The 17,328-nt window shown below is 36.5% G+C and overlaps 1 protein-coding gene across 2 annotated transcripts in view; it reads right to left on the minus strand.

The window, feature by feature from the left end:
• Zfand3 (zinc finger AN1-type containing 3) overlaps positions 1-17,328 on the minus strand; it is a 192,858-nt gene that overhangs the window by 130,212 nt on the left and 45,318 nt on the right. For both annotated transcript variants that reach the window (XM_070023847.1, XM_070023846.1), the window contains exon 2: positions 14,289-14,329. In XM_070023847.1, coding sequence (XP_069879948.1) covers positions 14,289-14,329 — 41 coding nt within the window. The remainder of the gene's footprint in view (positions 1-14,288; positions 14,330-17,328) is intronic.

The following is a 17,328-nucleotide window of genomic DNA, read 5'->3' on the forward strand; positions in this document are numbered from 1 at the left end:
AGGTACTACATCAGAAGTAAGGTAAGTTAACCAATAAATTAACTTTGACCAAGTACATTATCATAAAGTCCCAAAGATTAAACTGTTTCCAAACATAGTATGTAGTCTTCTCTTGTCAGTAATTTTACTTTACACAGTTTTAAGTACCCAATGGTGAGCAACTATCCTAGTTTTAAATCGAAAATTCTAGAAATAATTTCATGTTCATATAATTTTAATCATAATATATATCTGTTTTATTATTAGTCTTACTGTGCCTAATTTGTAAATTGAACCTTATTATAGGTATGTATGTACAGGATTTTTTTTCAGACATTCACTGGGGGTCTTAGGACCTATTCCCTGGGACACTGGGGAACCACTATGTACTTGCATCCCAGAATAATGCTCAAAATTTGTAGGGTAATATCCAGTACCTAAGATGACAAAATTCATAATATCTGGTCCAAAGATAACCAAATACCCAAACAAGTAGAAAAAGATGGCCCTTCATCAGACAATCAATGGCAATCAACCCAGAACTGACACAGATGGCAGAGTTCTAAAACATCAAATTTGTAGGTTAGCCTTAAAGCAATATTTAGAGGTAGAAATTCATAGTATTGAAGTTCTTTATTGGAAAATTATATAGTAAATTATCAATAAACTAAGCTTCCACCATAGGAAATTAAAAAATGGAGAACTCAAATAAGTAGATAAAAATAAAGATCAAAGTGAAAATCCATGAAATATATAACACGGAAAAGATTGATGGGACCAAAAGCTGGTTTTTTTAGATGATCAATAAACTGATAAAGGAGAAGATACAAATTACCAACACTAGTAGAGAGAGATACTTTTATCGATATTAAGAGCATATGGAGTATTATGAGCAACTTCATGTCATATAAGTTTCATGAAACAAACAAATTCACTAAAACAAACTTGTTTATTAAGATAAATAATTAAAATAATTGTATTTGTAGTTTAAAAACCCTCTTACAATGAAAAAAAGACAAATGAGGTAACTTTACTAGTGAATTAAACATTTTAAGGAAGAAATATTACCAATTCTAAAAAACTCTTATAAAAGCTACAGAGAAAAAAAACGTTTAACCCATTTCATGAGGTCAAAATAAATTATAATAAATCCAGATAAAGACCATAACTATACACTAATATCTATGATAAATACGAATCCAAAAATTCTAAGCAAAATTTTATCAAGGTATATCCAACAATACATTAAAGGAATAATGAAACACAATCACATGGTATTAAAATATTAAAAACAATCAGTATTGCCAGGCACCAGTGGCTCATGCTTATAATTCTAGCTACTCCAGAGGCTGACATTTGAGGATCATGGTTCAAAAACAGCCCAGGCAGAAAAATCTTTGTGAGACTCTTATCTCCAATTAACTACTCAAAAACAGGAAGTAGTGCTGTGGCTCAAGTGGTAGAGCACTAGCCTTGAGCAAAAGAGCTCAAGGACAGCACCTAAGCCCTTAGTTCAAGCCCCACAACTAATACCCTCCAAAAAAAACAACTACCAGCAGTATAACTAATTCCTATACTAACAAACTAAATGAAACACATACAATAATCAATATATACAGCAAAATCTAACATTCATTCTTTTTTTAATTTTTTATTGTGAAAATACTATACAGAGGGGTTACAATTACATGGGCAAGATAATGAGTACATTTCTTATCAAGCATTGCTGCCTCCTCCTTTGTTTCCCCTTCCCATCCCTTCCCCTCGCGCCTCCCCTCCAATCCCCCCCAAAGTTGTAAAGTTCGTTTTTCAACTTAAAGACTTGTACATCTATCTCACTGTTGCAATGCGTCCACCTGTATCTCTATTTAAATGGTTTGTTTTTGCCCTTCCCCTACACAAATTATACCAACATCAAATAACATTCATTCTTATGTAAAATGAAGCTTTCAGAATTATCAGTGAGGCAGGACAGAAGCCTAAGAACTAGAAATCAACTAGCCTTAGTTTTTAAGAATGAAGGTAAGGAATCTTAGTACAAATGGCTATCATTTAAATTAGAAATCCGTAAAAACTTTGATAAGTTTCTATACCAAATGAGTAAGTAAATATAGAACATTTTGTAAACTTCTAAATAGGGAAAGCATAAACATGGTATCTATTAGGTATCTAAACAAGTTATCTATTAGGTCTGAGATGATGATCTGGAACTCCAGAGTACTGTGTCAAAGTGTATTTCCAACAGAAACTTGAGTATCTGATTTGACATTTGGGATTTCAAAATTCATGGCATACATTAAGTGATTTTGCTATTATTTGAGTTCGAATTCCCTGTGTTATTAGGAGAGCTGTGCAGGTTAAGAGTTGTTTGGCTGGTTAGTGAGTCTAAGCAAAACCAGTTTCATATGGCTTTGTGATTTTTATTTAACACAGAATCTTAATTAATTCTCTCTCCTTTTTTTTGGGGGGGGGGGTTCGGTCGTGGGGCCTGAACTCTAGGCCTGGGCACTGTCCCTCAGCTCTTCTGCTCAAGGCTAGCGCTCTACCACTTGAGCCACAGCGCCACTTCCAGCTTTTTTTTTTCTGCTTATGTGGTGCTGAGGAATCAAACCCAGGGCCTCATGCATGCAAGGCAAGCACTCTACCTCTGAGCCACCTCCCCAGCCCCAATTAATTCTCTTAACAACTGAGAAAGGCAGGGTATTATTTAGCCCATTTTAACCTAAGAAAAATAAGATGCTATATATTTCCTGCTAATTTCAAGGCTCCCCTGTATTGCTACTATATGTTAATGCCTATTTCCCCAAGTAGACTTACAGGTTTTTTGAGTAGGGACTACATATTTACTTTTCCTTGAAAAATGTTTAATGCAAAACAATAAACATGATAGATATTTAAGAAAATTACTTTTGGACAAATGTAATTTATTTTCATATGACATTCATTTTCAAGTTTCAGAGGTTCACATTTAAGTGTCCTCTCAGGAAAATATAAAGTTTTAAGTATAAATTAGAAGCCTGTGAATTTGCCTCTATTTAGTCTCAACTTGATTTTGGATCTGGAAGTTCAAAGTCATACCAATTTAATGGAAAAACTTTCAAAGTACAGATAAAACCGGGAAGCAGCTCCAGAAAGACCAAAGCAGCTAGAATTTGCAGAACAAAGTCCTGGAGAACAGAGAAACCAAAATTCTTAACACACAGTCATTTAGTATTTAGCTGATCACACATGATCAACTCATGTGTCAGGTGGCTTGCCACTACTTTAAAGGAACAAGGCCAGTCAGACACCACTGGCTCATACCTATAATCCTAGCTACTCAGGAGGCTGAGATATGAGGACTGTGGTTCAAAGCCAGTCTGGAGTTTTCTAAGTCCCAGTGAAACTCTTATCTCCATTTAGCTACTCAAAATAAAAAACAAATAAATAAATAAAGGAAGTGGTGGTGCGGCTCAAAATGGTAGAGGGCCAACCTTGAGCAGAAGAGCTCAGAGACAGTGTATAGGCCCAGAGTTCAAGCCCCATGAATGACAGGAGAGGAGAGGAGAGGAGAGAAAGAGAAGAGAAAGAGGAGAAAGGGAAAGGGAAGGGAAGGAACGGGGGGGGGGGGAGAAGGGGGGGACATAATGCTATGTGCTCACCTGGGCAAGAAATGTACCTGTCTCCACAAGATACAAGAAAACCTCATAATGCATGGGACACTAAGTTTAGTACACTGGAGAGCCTTGCAGTTTTGCCTTAATGGCTGAATAATTAGCCCCAGAATGAGAACTACTCAAGTGTTGCCTAAGAAATCTTTATTTTTTAATTTATTTTTATTGTAAAGGTGATGTACAGAGGGGTTACACTTACATAAGTCAGGTAATGAATACATTTCTTTTTTAACAGTGTTACCTCTTCCCTTGTCCCTGTTTTTTCCTCCAGGCTCCTTCTCCCTGACTAGTTCTATGGTTTATTTTCAACATAGTGTCAAGTGAGTATCACTGCTACATTTGTTCACCCTTTGTCCCACCATTTCTGTGCTCCCCTTACCCTCCTCCAAAACAGACAAATTTACATACCAGACAAAAGGCAGGGGGAAAAAAGTGACAAAGGGGGATAAAAAGCAAAAACAAACAACAACAACAAAAAAAAAACTTGGCTGGACACTGGTGGCTCATGCCTGTAATCTTAGCTCTCAGGAGGCTGAGTTCTGAGGATTGTGGTTCAAAAGCCTGAGCAGGAAAGTCTGTGAGACTCTTTATCTTTAAATAACCACCAGAACACCAGAAGTGGTGCTATGGCTCAAGTGATACAGTGCTTGCCTTGAGCTGAAGAGCTCAGGGACAGTGCTCAGGCCCGGTTCAAGCTCCACGACCAACAAGAAAAGGAAAAAGAGAATGAAAAAGAAAGAGAAAAAGAAAAAGAGAAAGAGACTCTTGTTTCCATTTCTTGGAGTGCATTTAAACAAATATCATTTTATATGATCATATGCACATAGCTATTGAGCCTCTGTGATCCACTCCTAAGAATATCCTCTTCTGGTCTCATGTGAATGTTTAGAGTCCTGTTTAATTCATCATGTCCAAGTATTCTTTTTGCAGCATTGTTTTCCATAGCCAAAATATAGAATCAACCTAGATGCCCCTTAAGAGGCTGAATGGATCAGGAAAATGTGGTATATATATACAGTGGAACTCTATGTTTCCATCAGAAAGAATGATTTTTCACCATTCATAAGGAAATGGAAAAAGTTATATTAAAGTTATATTAAGTGAAGTAAGTCAGACCCAAAGAAACATAGATTGCATGTTTTCCCTCATTTGTAGTAATTAGATTGTGTCTATAAATCTACAAGTAAACACGATGGATGGTGAAAGACAAAGAATTACACCTAACAAATCCTAAGACCATAAAAGTCAAAACTATTTTCAAGTAATGTTACCACAGAATAAAGTATAGAAATACAAAAATATCCAATATTCAACAAGATAAAACACAATATATCACACCAAAAATGCAGATCATAGTAATGATTCATAGTGCTAATTCATGCTTATAATCCCAGCTATACCAAAGACAAAGATCAGGAGGATCAGGTCTGAAGGCATAGTGTTGAGACCTTATTCAAAATATAAAAGTAAAAAAAAAAAAAAAAAAAAGAGCTGGGGGCATAGCTCACATGGTAGACACTTGCTTAGTGCCAAGTCTGGAAGACCCTGAGTTCAAACCCTAGTATACATAAAAAAGAAACATGTAGAAAATTACACCAGGGCACATCATAATCAAGGTCCTCAAGACCATGTACAAAGAGAAAAATCTTACAAGTAAGGGAGGGAAAAAGGTTAAATGTGAAAGATCAAAAATAGGAACAACAGATGCCTCATTACAAACAATTCAAACAAGACAGTAGTATAACATCTTTAAAGTAATAAAAGGGGAAAGCAAACTTACAAGTTCTGTACTATTGAAAATATCCTCAAAGAAACACTTTTTCAAAGCTACAAAACCAAAAACTTTATCATTAGTATCCTATCCTGTCTTTTAGGAAGAATAAAAATGGAATCAGACACAGCTCTAAATATATAAGAAGGAATGTCAAAAGCAATAGAAACAGTTATTATATCAGTAAATGAAAAGATTTTTTTCTTAAATGTCTTTAAACCAAGAACTATGAAAAAAACACAATGTAGAAGTTTTATAGTATATGCAAAGCAAAATGCATGACAGTAGTACAAAAAGGTCAGGAGGGAAAAGTATGTAAAGTTATACTATTACAAAGTTTTTATATAGTAAGTCAAGTAATATCACTTGAAGACAGACTGTGAGACAGATGTAGATAACACATCCTAAAGTAAGCACTAATAAAAAGAACTCAACAAAAGAGATAAACTGGAGCCATTTAAAAAAAAGTTCAATTAACCCAAAAGAGGAAGAAAAGATGGGACAAATAGGAAAACAAGTATCAAATGACATATTTAAGCCTAATCATATCAATCATCACATTTGAGTATAAAGAATCTAAATAAGTCAATCAAAAGATAGAGGCTGTTAAGATTAAAAAGAGCCAGAATCAGGTGCTGGTGGCTCAAACACCTGTAATCCTACCTATTTATAGTGCACATGAGTACTTCTACTCAGGAAGTTGAGATCTGGAGGATCATAATTTGGGGCCAGTTTGTTCAGAAAAGTTCATCTCCAAAATAATTACCAAAAAGTAGTGCTGGAGATGTGTCTCAAGTTGTACCTGCCCAGCAAGTTCAACACCCTGAATTCAAACCAGGCAGGGGGCCCTAATACATACTTCCTACAAAAAATCCATTTATTTTTAATTATATACCTTTATTGGGCACAGTATAACAGTTGTATACTATATCTAAATCTATATAATTAGCATTTCAAGTCTCTTAAAATTCATTTATTTAGACTGGAAATCTTCAAACTCATGTAGTTATTTATAAGTATGTAATACATTGTTGTGAAGTGCAATTAGACCAATGTGCCAGAGAATACACAGCCTATTTATCCTACCGGTACTTTGATAACCATTTTCCAAGCTAGCTTTATCTCCCATTCCACCTTTCCCATTCTATTCTGTTCTGTTCTTCTATAAAATTTACGTTTTTTAACCTTTCACATTTGAGTGAGAATGTGTGGTATTTGTCTTGTCTACCTAGCTTATTTCATTTACTATAAAATCCTGCAATTCCAGTCATGTTGCCAAAGGACAGGATGTGACTCCACTGTACATCGGCACCATGTTTTCTTTATCTACTTATTATGGTAGACACCTTCTTTGGCTTCACTACTCTGGATAACACTACAGTAAACATGACAGTGCAGGGATCTCTTTGACATACTGAGTTCATTTTCTTTGAATATATATGCAGGATATCAACCATATGGTAATTCTATTTGTAGTTTTTTGAGGAATCTCTATCCTATTTTCCATAATAACTAATAATAATTTACATCCCATCATCAATAGAGTATAAATTCCCTTCTTGTCTTCACCAGCATTTTTGTCTTTTATAATATTCATTCCGGTTTTGATTTGCATTCTGATGATTAGTGATGTTGAGCATTTTTATATATTTATTGACTATTTGCATATCCTCTTTTTTAAAAATGTCTGTTCAGAATACCCATTCTTAGCTGAATTTGGGGAATAAGGGCTTCTATTAAGTTGTATTTCTTTACAAATTCAGGTATTAATTCCCTATTGGAAGGACAGTCTATAAATATAATCCTCAAAACTACAGTTGGCTCTTCACTCAATTCTTTGCTCTGCTCTGCAAATGCTTCTTAGAGTCTTATTTGTCTGCTTTCGCTTTCACTGTTTATGCTTTTGGAGTCTTAGTCAAAAAATAATTCCCTATCCTTGTTTCTCCAACATTTTCTTCTAGTGGTTTCATAGTCAGGTTTTAACCCTGATCCATTTTCAGGTAACTTTATACATGGTAAGATACTGGAGTCACTTCTGTTCCTTTACATATTCAGTTCCCTGCACTATTTATTGAACAGACTATTTAGTCTCCAATGTATGTTTTCATAAAACTTGAAAAGAGCAGTTGCCATGCAAATGTATTACTAGGGTCTCAGATTGATTCCATTGACCTATGTGTCTGTTTTTGTGCCAGTACCAGACTGTTTTGATTTTTTTTTGGGGGGGGGTGGTCCGGTCGTGGGGCCTGAACTCTGGGCCTGGGCGCTGTCCCTGAGCTCTTCAGCTCAATGCTAGCACTCTATCACTTGAGCCACAGCGCCACTTCCAGCTTTTTTCTTATGTGGTGCTGAGGAATCGAACCCAGGGCCTCGAGCACGCAAGGCAAGTGCTCTACCACTGAGCCACCTTCCCAGCCCCTACCAGACTGTTTTGAAACTACAGCTTTGTAGTATGTTTTCAAGCCAGATGTTGCAATGCTTACAATTTTGTTTTTTTCTTATTTTGGCTATTTGGAGTCTTTTGTGGTTCCATACTAATTTTAGGGTTGTTTTTCTATTTCTGTGAAAAACGCCACTTGTATTCCCAAAGAGACTGCACTTAATCTGTGGACTTCTGTATATAGTAGGAATAGGTTGACAATTCAGATTTTTCCATCCACAAACTTTTATGTCCTCAATTCCTTTTATCAGTATTTTGTGATTTTCATTGTAGAAATGATTCAGTTCCTTCAGGAAATGTATCGTAGTTACCATGAATTGAGTTTCTTTCCTTGGTTTCTTTTTTAATATGTTCACTAGCAATTCATAAAAATTCCAGATTGTTTTATGTTGATTCATATCCTGAAACTTTACTGAATTCACTTATGAGTTCTGTTTTCTGTCTCTCAATATTAAATCATGTCCTATACAAAACAAGAGTACTTTTATTCCTATTTGGACACCCATTACTGCCATCCCTTTCCTAACTGTTCTAAGACTTCCAAAATTATGTTATACAAAAGTGATAAAAATGGATTATCAAGCTGGGCACTGGTGGTTCATGCCTCTAATCCTAGCTACTCAGGAAGCTGGGTTCTGAGGATCAATGTTAGAAACCAGCTCCAACAAGAAAGTCTGTGAGACTCTTATCTCCAATTAACCACCAGAATAACAGAAGTGGAGCTGTGGCTCAAAATGGTACAACACCAGCCTTGAGCAAAAAGGAAGCTCAGGGACAGCACCCAGGCTCCATGACCCACCAAAAAAAAAAGAAAAGGATTATCTTTTGTCTTGCTCCAAATCTTACAGAAAATTCTTATGCTTTCAGCTTCCTCCAGTACCTGTGCATCTGTCATATATAGCTTTTAATAAATATGTTGAGTTGGTACTTTCTGTTTCTGTTCCTAATTCGTTCAAATTTTTTATTATGAAGCAATGCTGAATTTTATATGCTGAATTATTGAATGTCTCTTCTGTGTCATTAAAATGAGCATTTGTTTCTGTCCATTCTGATGTAATATACCACATTTACTGATTTGCATATTGTTTTCAATAAAGGTACATTCTTAAGTACTTTTAAATTTTATTGTTGCATAAAATGCATTCTTATTCTCTCTCATTATACAGGTTAATAACACTAAAATGCCAAAACTCATCAAGCCTGAATTTCCCCCATTTGACACAATCTATGTTGTTGTCAAAATAACGCCTACAGAAAACAGAGAAACATGTACAACACCACACATCCATTATACTAATACTTAATTCTAGGGTATCTCTGCTAAAAACAAAATTCCACTATTGTTAGAGTAGCAAATTGGTAAACTATCAGCCTATTCAATAATACCTGGGCTAGGTAATTGGTAAACTATCAGCTTATTCAAAAATACCTGGGCTAGCCAGTGTCAGTCAGTGGTTAATGCCTATATATAGATCCAAATTACTTTTCAGGAGGTTGAGATCTGAGGATCAGATTCAAAGCCAGCCCAAGCAGGAAAGTCCATGAGACTCTTATCTCCAATTAATCATCAAAAAGACAGAAGAGTAGCTATGGTACAGTGCTAACCTTGAGCAAAAAAGCACAGGGACAGCTCCCATGCCTTAGGTTCAAGCCCCAGGACTGGCACAAAACAAACAAAACACATATGCTTTTAGTTTTTGGCCACCCATGGCTCAAAATGTTATCAGAGCCTACAAACAAAATGGCACCCATATAAAATCACAAAACATTACATTAGTCTTCCTACTTTTCAATTATACTTTGGGAGAGAGTATAGCCATTACACTGGGAATATGGCTTTATACTGGAAAAATAAAAGTGTAAATACTGATTTCATAATATCCTTACCTTCCTTAATGACACAGTTCAAAAATCACAGCAGACACTGGTTAAAACACTCAGAATATCCAAATGTTAGTGGCTTACACTTGTAATCCTAGTTACTCAGGAGGCTGAGGTTTGTGGACTGCAGTTCAAAGCCAGCCCAAGGCAGGAAAGTCCATGACACTCTTATCACCAATTAACCACCAAAATGTTGAAAGTGGAACTGTGGTTCAAGTGGTAGCACACTGGACTTAAGCAAAACAGCTCAGGCATAGTGCCCAAGCCCTAGTACCAACACAAACACACACATGAAAGGGGGGGGGGGGGGAGAGCCAGGATTTAGAGAATTTTTGCTAACGCATGTCTCAAATGGTCATAAAGGAGGAAAAAAATATTTGACTTTTAAAATGTAGAATACCAATTTATGGAAGTAAACCCTTAACCTTCTTCTCTCCCCAAAATATTGGCTATCTTTGTGAGTCAAAGAGTTAAAACTACATCTTTTTATTCCCAAATGAATGTCAGTCCCATTCAAAGGTGCCATGTTTTATTTAAAACATATTCTTTCTCAGTAACACTTTGTTCTAATTGGCAAGGCAAAGCCAGGTCCCTAAAGCACATAGCTCGTTACATTCAGTTTGGATTACAAAAACACAAGATGAAACAAACTGCATCAAAATGTACAAATTAACAGTTCAGGAGTATGGGACAGGGTAGTGGAATTAGATTGTAATATGGAACAAAATCCACAGGGAAGCTGGGGAACAAATCACTACTGTCTCTATAAACTATACAAGATTTCCAAATGAGCAAATACACAAAGCAGAGGACAGACTTTTCCATAACTCAACACAATTGCTAAATACGGACAGAGTTTTTTCAACACTATTATGCACATAGGTATGAAAGCATAGGAATGCCAACAAGAGGCTTAACAAATTAAACCTATGGGTTGCACTCACTAAATATCAAGCTCATCTTTGCCTTCCCACTGACAATGCACAGACCTGCAGTTAAATCACACTTTCAAGCATTTTTTTTTTAATCTGAAAAGCAAAACACAGGAGACTAAACTAGAAATTGTGCTTCACTATGCAGTGCAGAGAGCAAGGTTAATGAGCTAAAAGTTATATGAACAAGAACAAGAAAGATGTTAAGAAATGAAAATCTCACCACCAAAATAGAATATTCGTTAGACAAAAATACTCCCATCACACATGCATACCTCATCCCAAATTAGCTAATCTGTGCCACTTTCTATACTGTTTCTCTGATGTTCCCTGGAGATCTAGAGACAAATGGCAACTGAATCAGACAGAAAAAGCAAATACTCCTACACTACAACCAAAGCAGTGATACTGCCCGATCCTTGCACCCAATCCAATCTAAATATACTTCATCTGAATTCACTACAATCCCATCTAAATCTACCACTTTCATTACTACTAACATCAAATAATAGAGAAGGTTAGGATGGAAATCTAAACACCTAAAATCAATCTCAGTTCTTGACTTTAAAAGTGACTTAAAAGCTTGGGATCATGACAATGGTCTGTTGTGCCATTTCCTTATCTGTAAAATGGAGATAGAAAATCACTGATACAAGGATCAAATGAGATGATACTGTACAAAAGAACTTGGAAAAAGAGCTGCAGAAACCTCAGCTACCAAAGCTATTACCTTCACTTGAGGACCTAATTATATTTTTAGAGCCATAAATATGCATGCTTTTCATCTCTTCTCACAAATATTAACTTTTGCACTTCTAAGTATCCCACTTTTTGGCATTTCTTGCTTATGTTCCTATTTTTCTCCAAACCAGAAGTTTTTTATGTGTCTCAAATGCAAAGTTGTAAGCCTGTAATCTTACGCCTGTAATCTTAGCTACTCAGGAGGCTGAGAGGATATGGATTCTAAACCAGCAGAGGCAGAAAAGGCCGTGAGACTCTTATCCCAAATTAAACAGGAAGTGGTAAAGGGCTAGCTTTGAGCTGAAAGAAAGAAAGAAAGAAAGAAAGAAAGAAAGAAAGAAAGAAAGAAAGAAAGGAAGGAAGGAAGGAAGGAAGGAAGGAAGGAAGGAAGGAAGGAAGGAATTCAAAGTTGTATATGAAAGATCTTTTTTTTCCTTCTCAAGTCAGGCACTGATGGCTCATGCCTGTAATCCAATCTACTCAGGAGGCTGAGATCTGAGGACTGAGGTTTGAAGTCAGCCCTAACAGACAAATCCAAAAGACTCTAATCTCCAGTTAACAAGCAAAAAACTAGAAGTTTAATGTGGCTCAAGTGGCAGAGCACCAGCCTTGAGAAGAAAAAAGGATATTTTGTCTACCGAATATTCAGTCTAAGAGTAAATCAAGAAATGTTTAAAAATAGTCTAGATTGTTAACATACAGTTAGGTCTATTTCCCATTGTTAGGATCAACCAAGCATGGAGGCTTTTAAGTGATTTAAAAAAATTGTAGCAGTAAAGAACACTTATTAGTTATACATAGTAGCCAGAAAATAACATATTTTTACTTACCACCTCAATGTAGACAATAAATTAAGTTCAAGGGGGTTACCACCAGGAAAAGTATCAGAAATTTTCACAAGGAAACAGAAAAAAACAAGAATCAAGGTTTACTTTAAGCTGGGTGCCAGTAGCTGATGCCTGTAATCCTACTTAGGAGGCTGATATCCAGAGATTGTGATTAGAAGCTAGACCAGGCAGAAAAGTCTCTGAAATAATCAGCATTCATTTGCAGAGCTGGCTCACCTGGCAGAGTACCAGCCAAACTAACAAATCAAGCACAAGGCCCTGAGTTCAAAACCTCTGATCCATGAAAAGAAAAAGAATAAAAGCAATACCCTATTTTTTAACAGCTAGACTGAATCCACAATATGACTCCAACATGTCTTACTCTTCAAACTCAAGGCTGTCAAAATAACTTAATATTTGTTCTAGAGAACACTTAGGTCTAATCCTTCTCTTATAACACTTGTTGAAAACCCTAACAATTTCTAATTCATCCTCTGTTCCCTTCAAAACATACATGTCTTCCCCACAACTTGGAAGTATCTTTCTCAAGTACCTGAAAGCCATTCCTTTAAATTGTAACTAAGAAAGAGGGGAATTTTGTCCTATTTTAACCCTTTATCCCAGGATCTATATCTTAACTCTGATCATTGCCTTATCTCTGTAGCTCTCACTTTCTAATTTTTTTCCTTTTGTAACTATTTCACTCATCTGACTCTTTTCAGTCCCCTCTCTATTTCCTTATTCTTCCTTTAAAAGACCCAGTCACCTGCCGGGCGTGGCTCACACCTGTAACCCTAGCTACTCAGGAGGCTGAGATCTAAGGATCAGGGTTCAAAGCCAGCCTGGGCAGGAAAGTCCAAGAGACTATAAACCACTCAGAAAACTGGAAGTGGTGCTGTGGCTCAAGTGGTCAAGCACTCGCCTTGAGCTGAAGAGCTGAAGAGCTGAGGGACAGCACCCAGGCCCCAAGTTCAAGCCCCAACGACAAAAAAAAAAAAAAAAAAAAGACCCAGTCACCTCTGTACAAATCAAAGTTGAGTTCAGTTAAAAGTTAGACTTTTTTCTCTACTATGCCAATATATTACTAATTAAAATCATCTCTATAATACCAATACATTAGGAATTAAAATTTAATTAATCACTTTAATAACTTTTGCCTTTGACAAGATGAATAAAAGGAAATTAAACATATCCTAATTAGTAAAGATTTAGATTATTATATGAAATATGTACATACAATAAAGTGCTTTTTGAAAATGAAGGCTTCACTTTCACAAAGCAGTCTTTTTTTTTTTTTTTTTGGTCGGTTGTGGTACTGTACTCTGGTCCTGGGCGCTGTCCCTCAGCTTTTCAGCTCAAGGCTAGCACCCTACCATTAGAGCCACAGTGCCACTTCTGGCTTTATTTTTCTGCTTATGTGGTGCTAAGGAATCAAACCCAGGGCCTCATGCATGTGAGGCAAACGCTCTACCACTGAGCCAACTTCCCAGCCCCTAACAAAGCAGTCTTAATTCAAGGGGTCAATCAGCATCTGGGGGGCTAGTAAAGACCTTTGGCAAATATCAAGCACCAATCAGCCATTCATTTTACATGTGATGAATCTAAGGCCCAAAGAGATTAAGTGACTTACTCAGTGATTTTAATGAGAGATGTGATAAGAAGGGGTTGATGCTACTCCTGACTCCAACATGAATATATCCTTCCAGTTGTATTCTCATGGGTAAGCCAACACTCACCATTAACCATTCAACTCAGATAAGAGATGAATATGTATCACCCAATTAGAAATGCCTCATTTTAATAATCCCTCTGTATACCAACAAAAAAACTGAAGAAAGCATTTCGTGCAAGTACATACACATGAAATTTAACTTCCACTCAGGGAAGACTGTTTCAACAGTCCTAGGAAAATACATGAAGAACCTTGAAGACAAACTGCTTTTACATGCCAAGAAAATAAGAATTCCATGCATAAATATAAAGAGGGTCAAATAATTTAGTGTTAAAAACAATAGAAAGAAGAAAAATAAGTCCTTTTTAAAAAAAATCATTTTCTGCACTTACCAGCAAAGCATTTGGAACAGAGATTCATAGTCTTGCTGGACCTAGAGTGGAAGAAAGAAAGAAAGAGCTAAAAATTCTGTATCACATTTATCTGAATTAGGGAAGGGGAACAACAAAATGGTGAGACAAAGGTCAAAGGTGGAACCAATGCAACAGCGATACAAGACAATATGTTGGAAATGATCTCTATATCTTGGGGGGGGGGAAGTGGGAGAAAAATGAGGGAGGGGAAAACAAGTTCAAGAAATGTACTCACTACCTTACTTATGTAACTGTAACCCCTCTCTGTACATCACCTTGACAATTAAAAAAAAAAAAAAGAATGAATACAAAAAAATTCTGGCCGGATACCAGTGGCTCACGCCTGTAATCCTGGCTACTCAGGAGGCTGAGATCTAAGGATTGCGGTTCAAAGCCAGCCCCGACAGTTAGTCCATGAGGCTCTTATCTCCAATAAACCACTAGAAAACCGGAAGTGGCACTGTGGCTTAAGCGGTAGAGTGCTGGCCTTGAGCTGAAGAGTGCAAGGACAGCGCCCAAGCCCAGAGGTCAAGTTCCACAACCAACCAAAAAAAAAAAAAAATCTGTATCACTCAAAAAAAGTAATATATCTGAAACACAGACAAAGAATTACATGGCCAGACAACTAAACTGGTAAACTAATAACAAATCCTGAATCAACTGCCCATCCCCTCAAAAAAAAAAAAAAGTAGTTTGTGTGTTATTATTATTTTGAATAAGCAAATGCTTTACTGTGATCAACAGTTCAAGAAGCAGTAGGTTTAGGAATACCGAAATATATCCAGGAAATAGAACAGGAGCCAATTTATCTCAAATGATTAGCACATTCTTCCCATTTACACTGGATCATATACAACAAATATATCACTGTAAACAAAAACTTCATTCCTATAAGTATAAAAGTTCCTTCTCATATTCATAATTTTCCTAACATCATTCCAACTTTCACTGCCTCTTCTTTCCCATCACTCTAGTCCTATTTCAGATCCTAATCACATTATGGCCTTGTTGTTTAAAATTCTTTCTTCAGATGTTCCCAAATTAGTTTCCAAGTCCTTTCATCTGTGAATAGTGAGAAGTCACTGAACACTAACTTGAATAAGCATTTAATGTATTTTATTAATCTTCCCAGGATCTCTTGGTATTACTGTACTGCTTTGCTTCTAAAATGAATTTTAAAAATGAGCATTTCTGTAACCAGGAACCACCCTGTAACTGGCAACAGTAATGAATACTCCCCCATTTCCTCTAAGGTATTCCTAAATCAGGGGTGGCGATCAAAGACATCCAGTCTCATTCCCATCTGACCCCTGAACAGCTCAAAAATTATAAAGCTGACCCTGGGTCTGAGTTAGCTCTAAAGCTAATCCTTCAGTCAGTCACAGACCAACACCTGGCACCACTCATTAATCCAGAGTCTACGATAGGCAATCAATAATGACCTGTCTGGTAAGTTTATCTCCCTGCTATTTCCTTTACTGATCCTCTATAAGATAGACTCATTCTTAAATGTTTTTCTAAAAACTTACTAGAATAAACCATGCTGAGCAAGCGCCTATTTATCAAAAACTTCCCTTTCCAATACCTAAGCCTTTGATCAAGAGTTGCCCCTACAAAGACAATAAACCAACTTTTCTCTGCCCTCTTTCTTAAATTTTACCATTAGAGAAAGCCTCAGCGCATAGTATAGCAGTATAAGCGTCTAAATCCCAGCACTTGGGAGAGTGAAGCAGGACCTTATGAGTTGGGAAGGTGAGAGGGAGAGAAGGAGGGAGGGAGGGAGGAGTCCCAACATTTCTGAAACATTTTCTTTTACTTGTCACTCAGGTTCCTAGCTCATATTTATCCTCTACTCTCCTGGTTTTCCTTCAGTCTCACTATTCCCTTTCAGTCACTTTCACTGGCCCTTCCACCACTGTCAAGACTACCTTTATCTGGAGGACCAAAGTCTCAATCTTCATTATATCTTTCTCTATGTCTTTTTTTAAACAGAGACCAGTACTGAGATTAAACTCAGGGTCTCAGGTGCAAGGAAGGTACTCTATCACTTGAGCCATACCCTCCAGCCCCCACTCTCTAAATTCATGATCTTTTCCTTTGATTAGATCTGGTATCACCTGGAAAATTGTGGTTTATTGGTACCAGTAATTTTAAAAAGGAATTTTTAACTTAAGAAGATACATTAACAGAGCTGGAATGTGGCTCCGTGGTAGAGTGCCTGCCTAGCATGCACAAAAGCCTGGGTTCCTCAGTACCACATAAACAGAAAAAGTCGGAAGCGGTACTGCAGCTCATGTGGTAGAGTGCTAACCTTGAGCAAAAGAAGTTCAGCGACAGTGCCCAGTCCCTGAGTTTGAGCCCCAGGACTGGCATAAATAAATAAATAAATAAATAAATAAATAAATAAATAAATAAATAAATAAATAAATAAATAAGTAGAATTATCCTTCAAAGTAATTCACAGTGAGTGAATTTATTATTTATTGTGAGCAACAGCTCAGGTAGCAGTAAGTTTAACTTCTCATAAGTCTAGAAAGATCTTTTATAATTTTTTCCCAACCCATACTCAAGATTTCTCTCAATCTCTGCCCAAAGAAATACATACACAGCACGACTACAAAAACAAAAAGCTTTAATACAAAGATAGAAAGTTAAAGAAATAATTCTGTCAACTATCAATGTTCCTTACAAAGCAGTCTTCCTTACATCTCCAACAGTAAAGGAAGAACCTAAGATCCAAGTAAAATTTAAGAATAATAAAAAGAAAAGAAAAATCAGTATCAGCACGTAATTATGCCAACCTCTTGTAATCTTCTGGTTTCTTAAGTTCTGTAGGTCAGTGATGGGTCAAAAAAAAATTCTAGAATATAAACCAATTGTCTTCTTCCATCAAAGGAAACCAGTCACACTTGACTCAATCTCCTTAACCCAGCAAATGGAGGAAAGAGAAGAGGAAGCAAACAAAAGATAGGCCAAAGGGGCCGGAGAAAGAGTAAATGAAGGGAAAGAAAAACCACAG

The sequence above is a fragment of the Dipodomys merriami genome, unplaced genomic scaffold, assembly GCF_024711535.1.
Source record: "Dipodomys merriami isolate MVZ:Mamm:240054 unplaced genomic scaffold, mDipMer1.0.p SCAF_16, whole genome shotgun sequence".
Classification (NCBI taxonomy): domain Eukaryota; kingdom Metazoa; phylum Chordata; class Mammalia; order Rodentia; family Heteromyidae; genus Dipodomys; species Dipodomys merriami.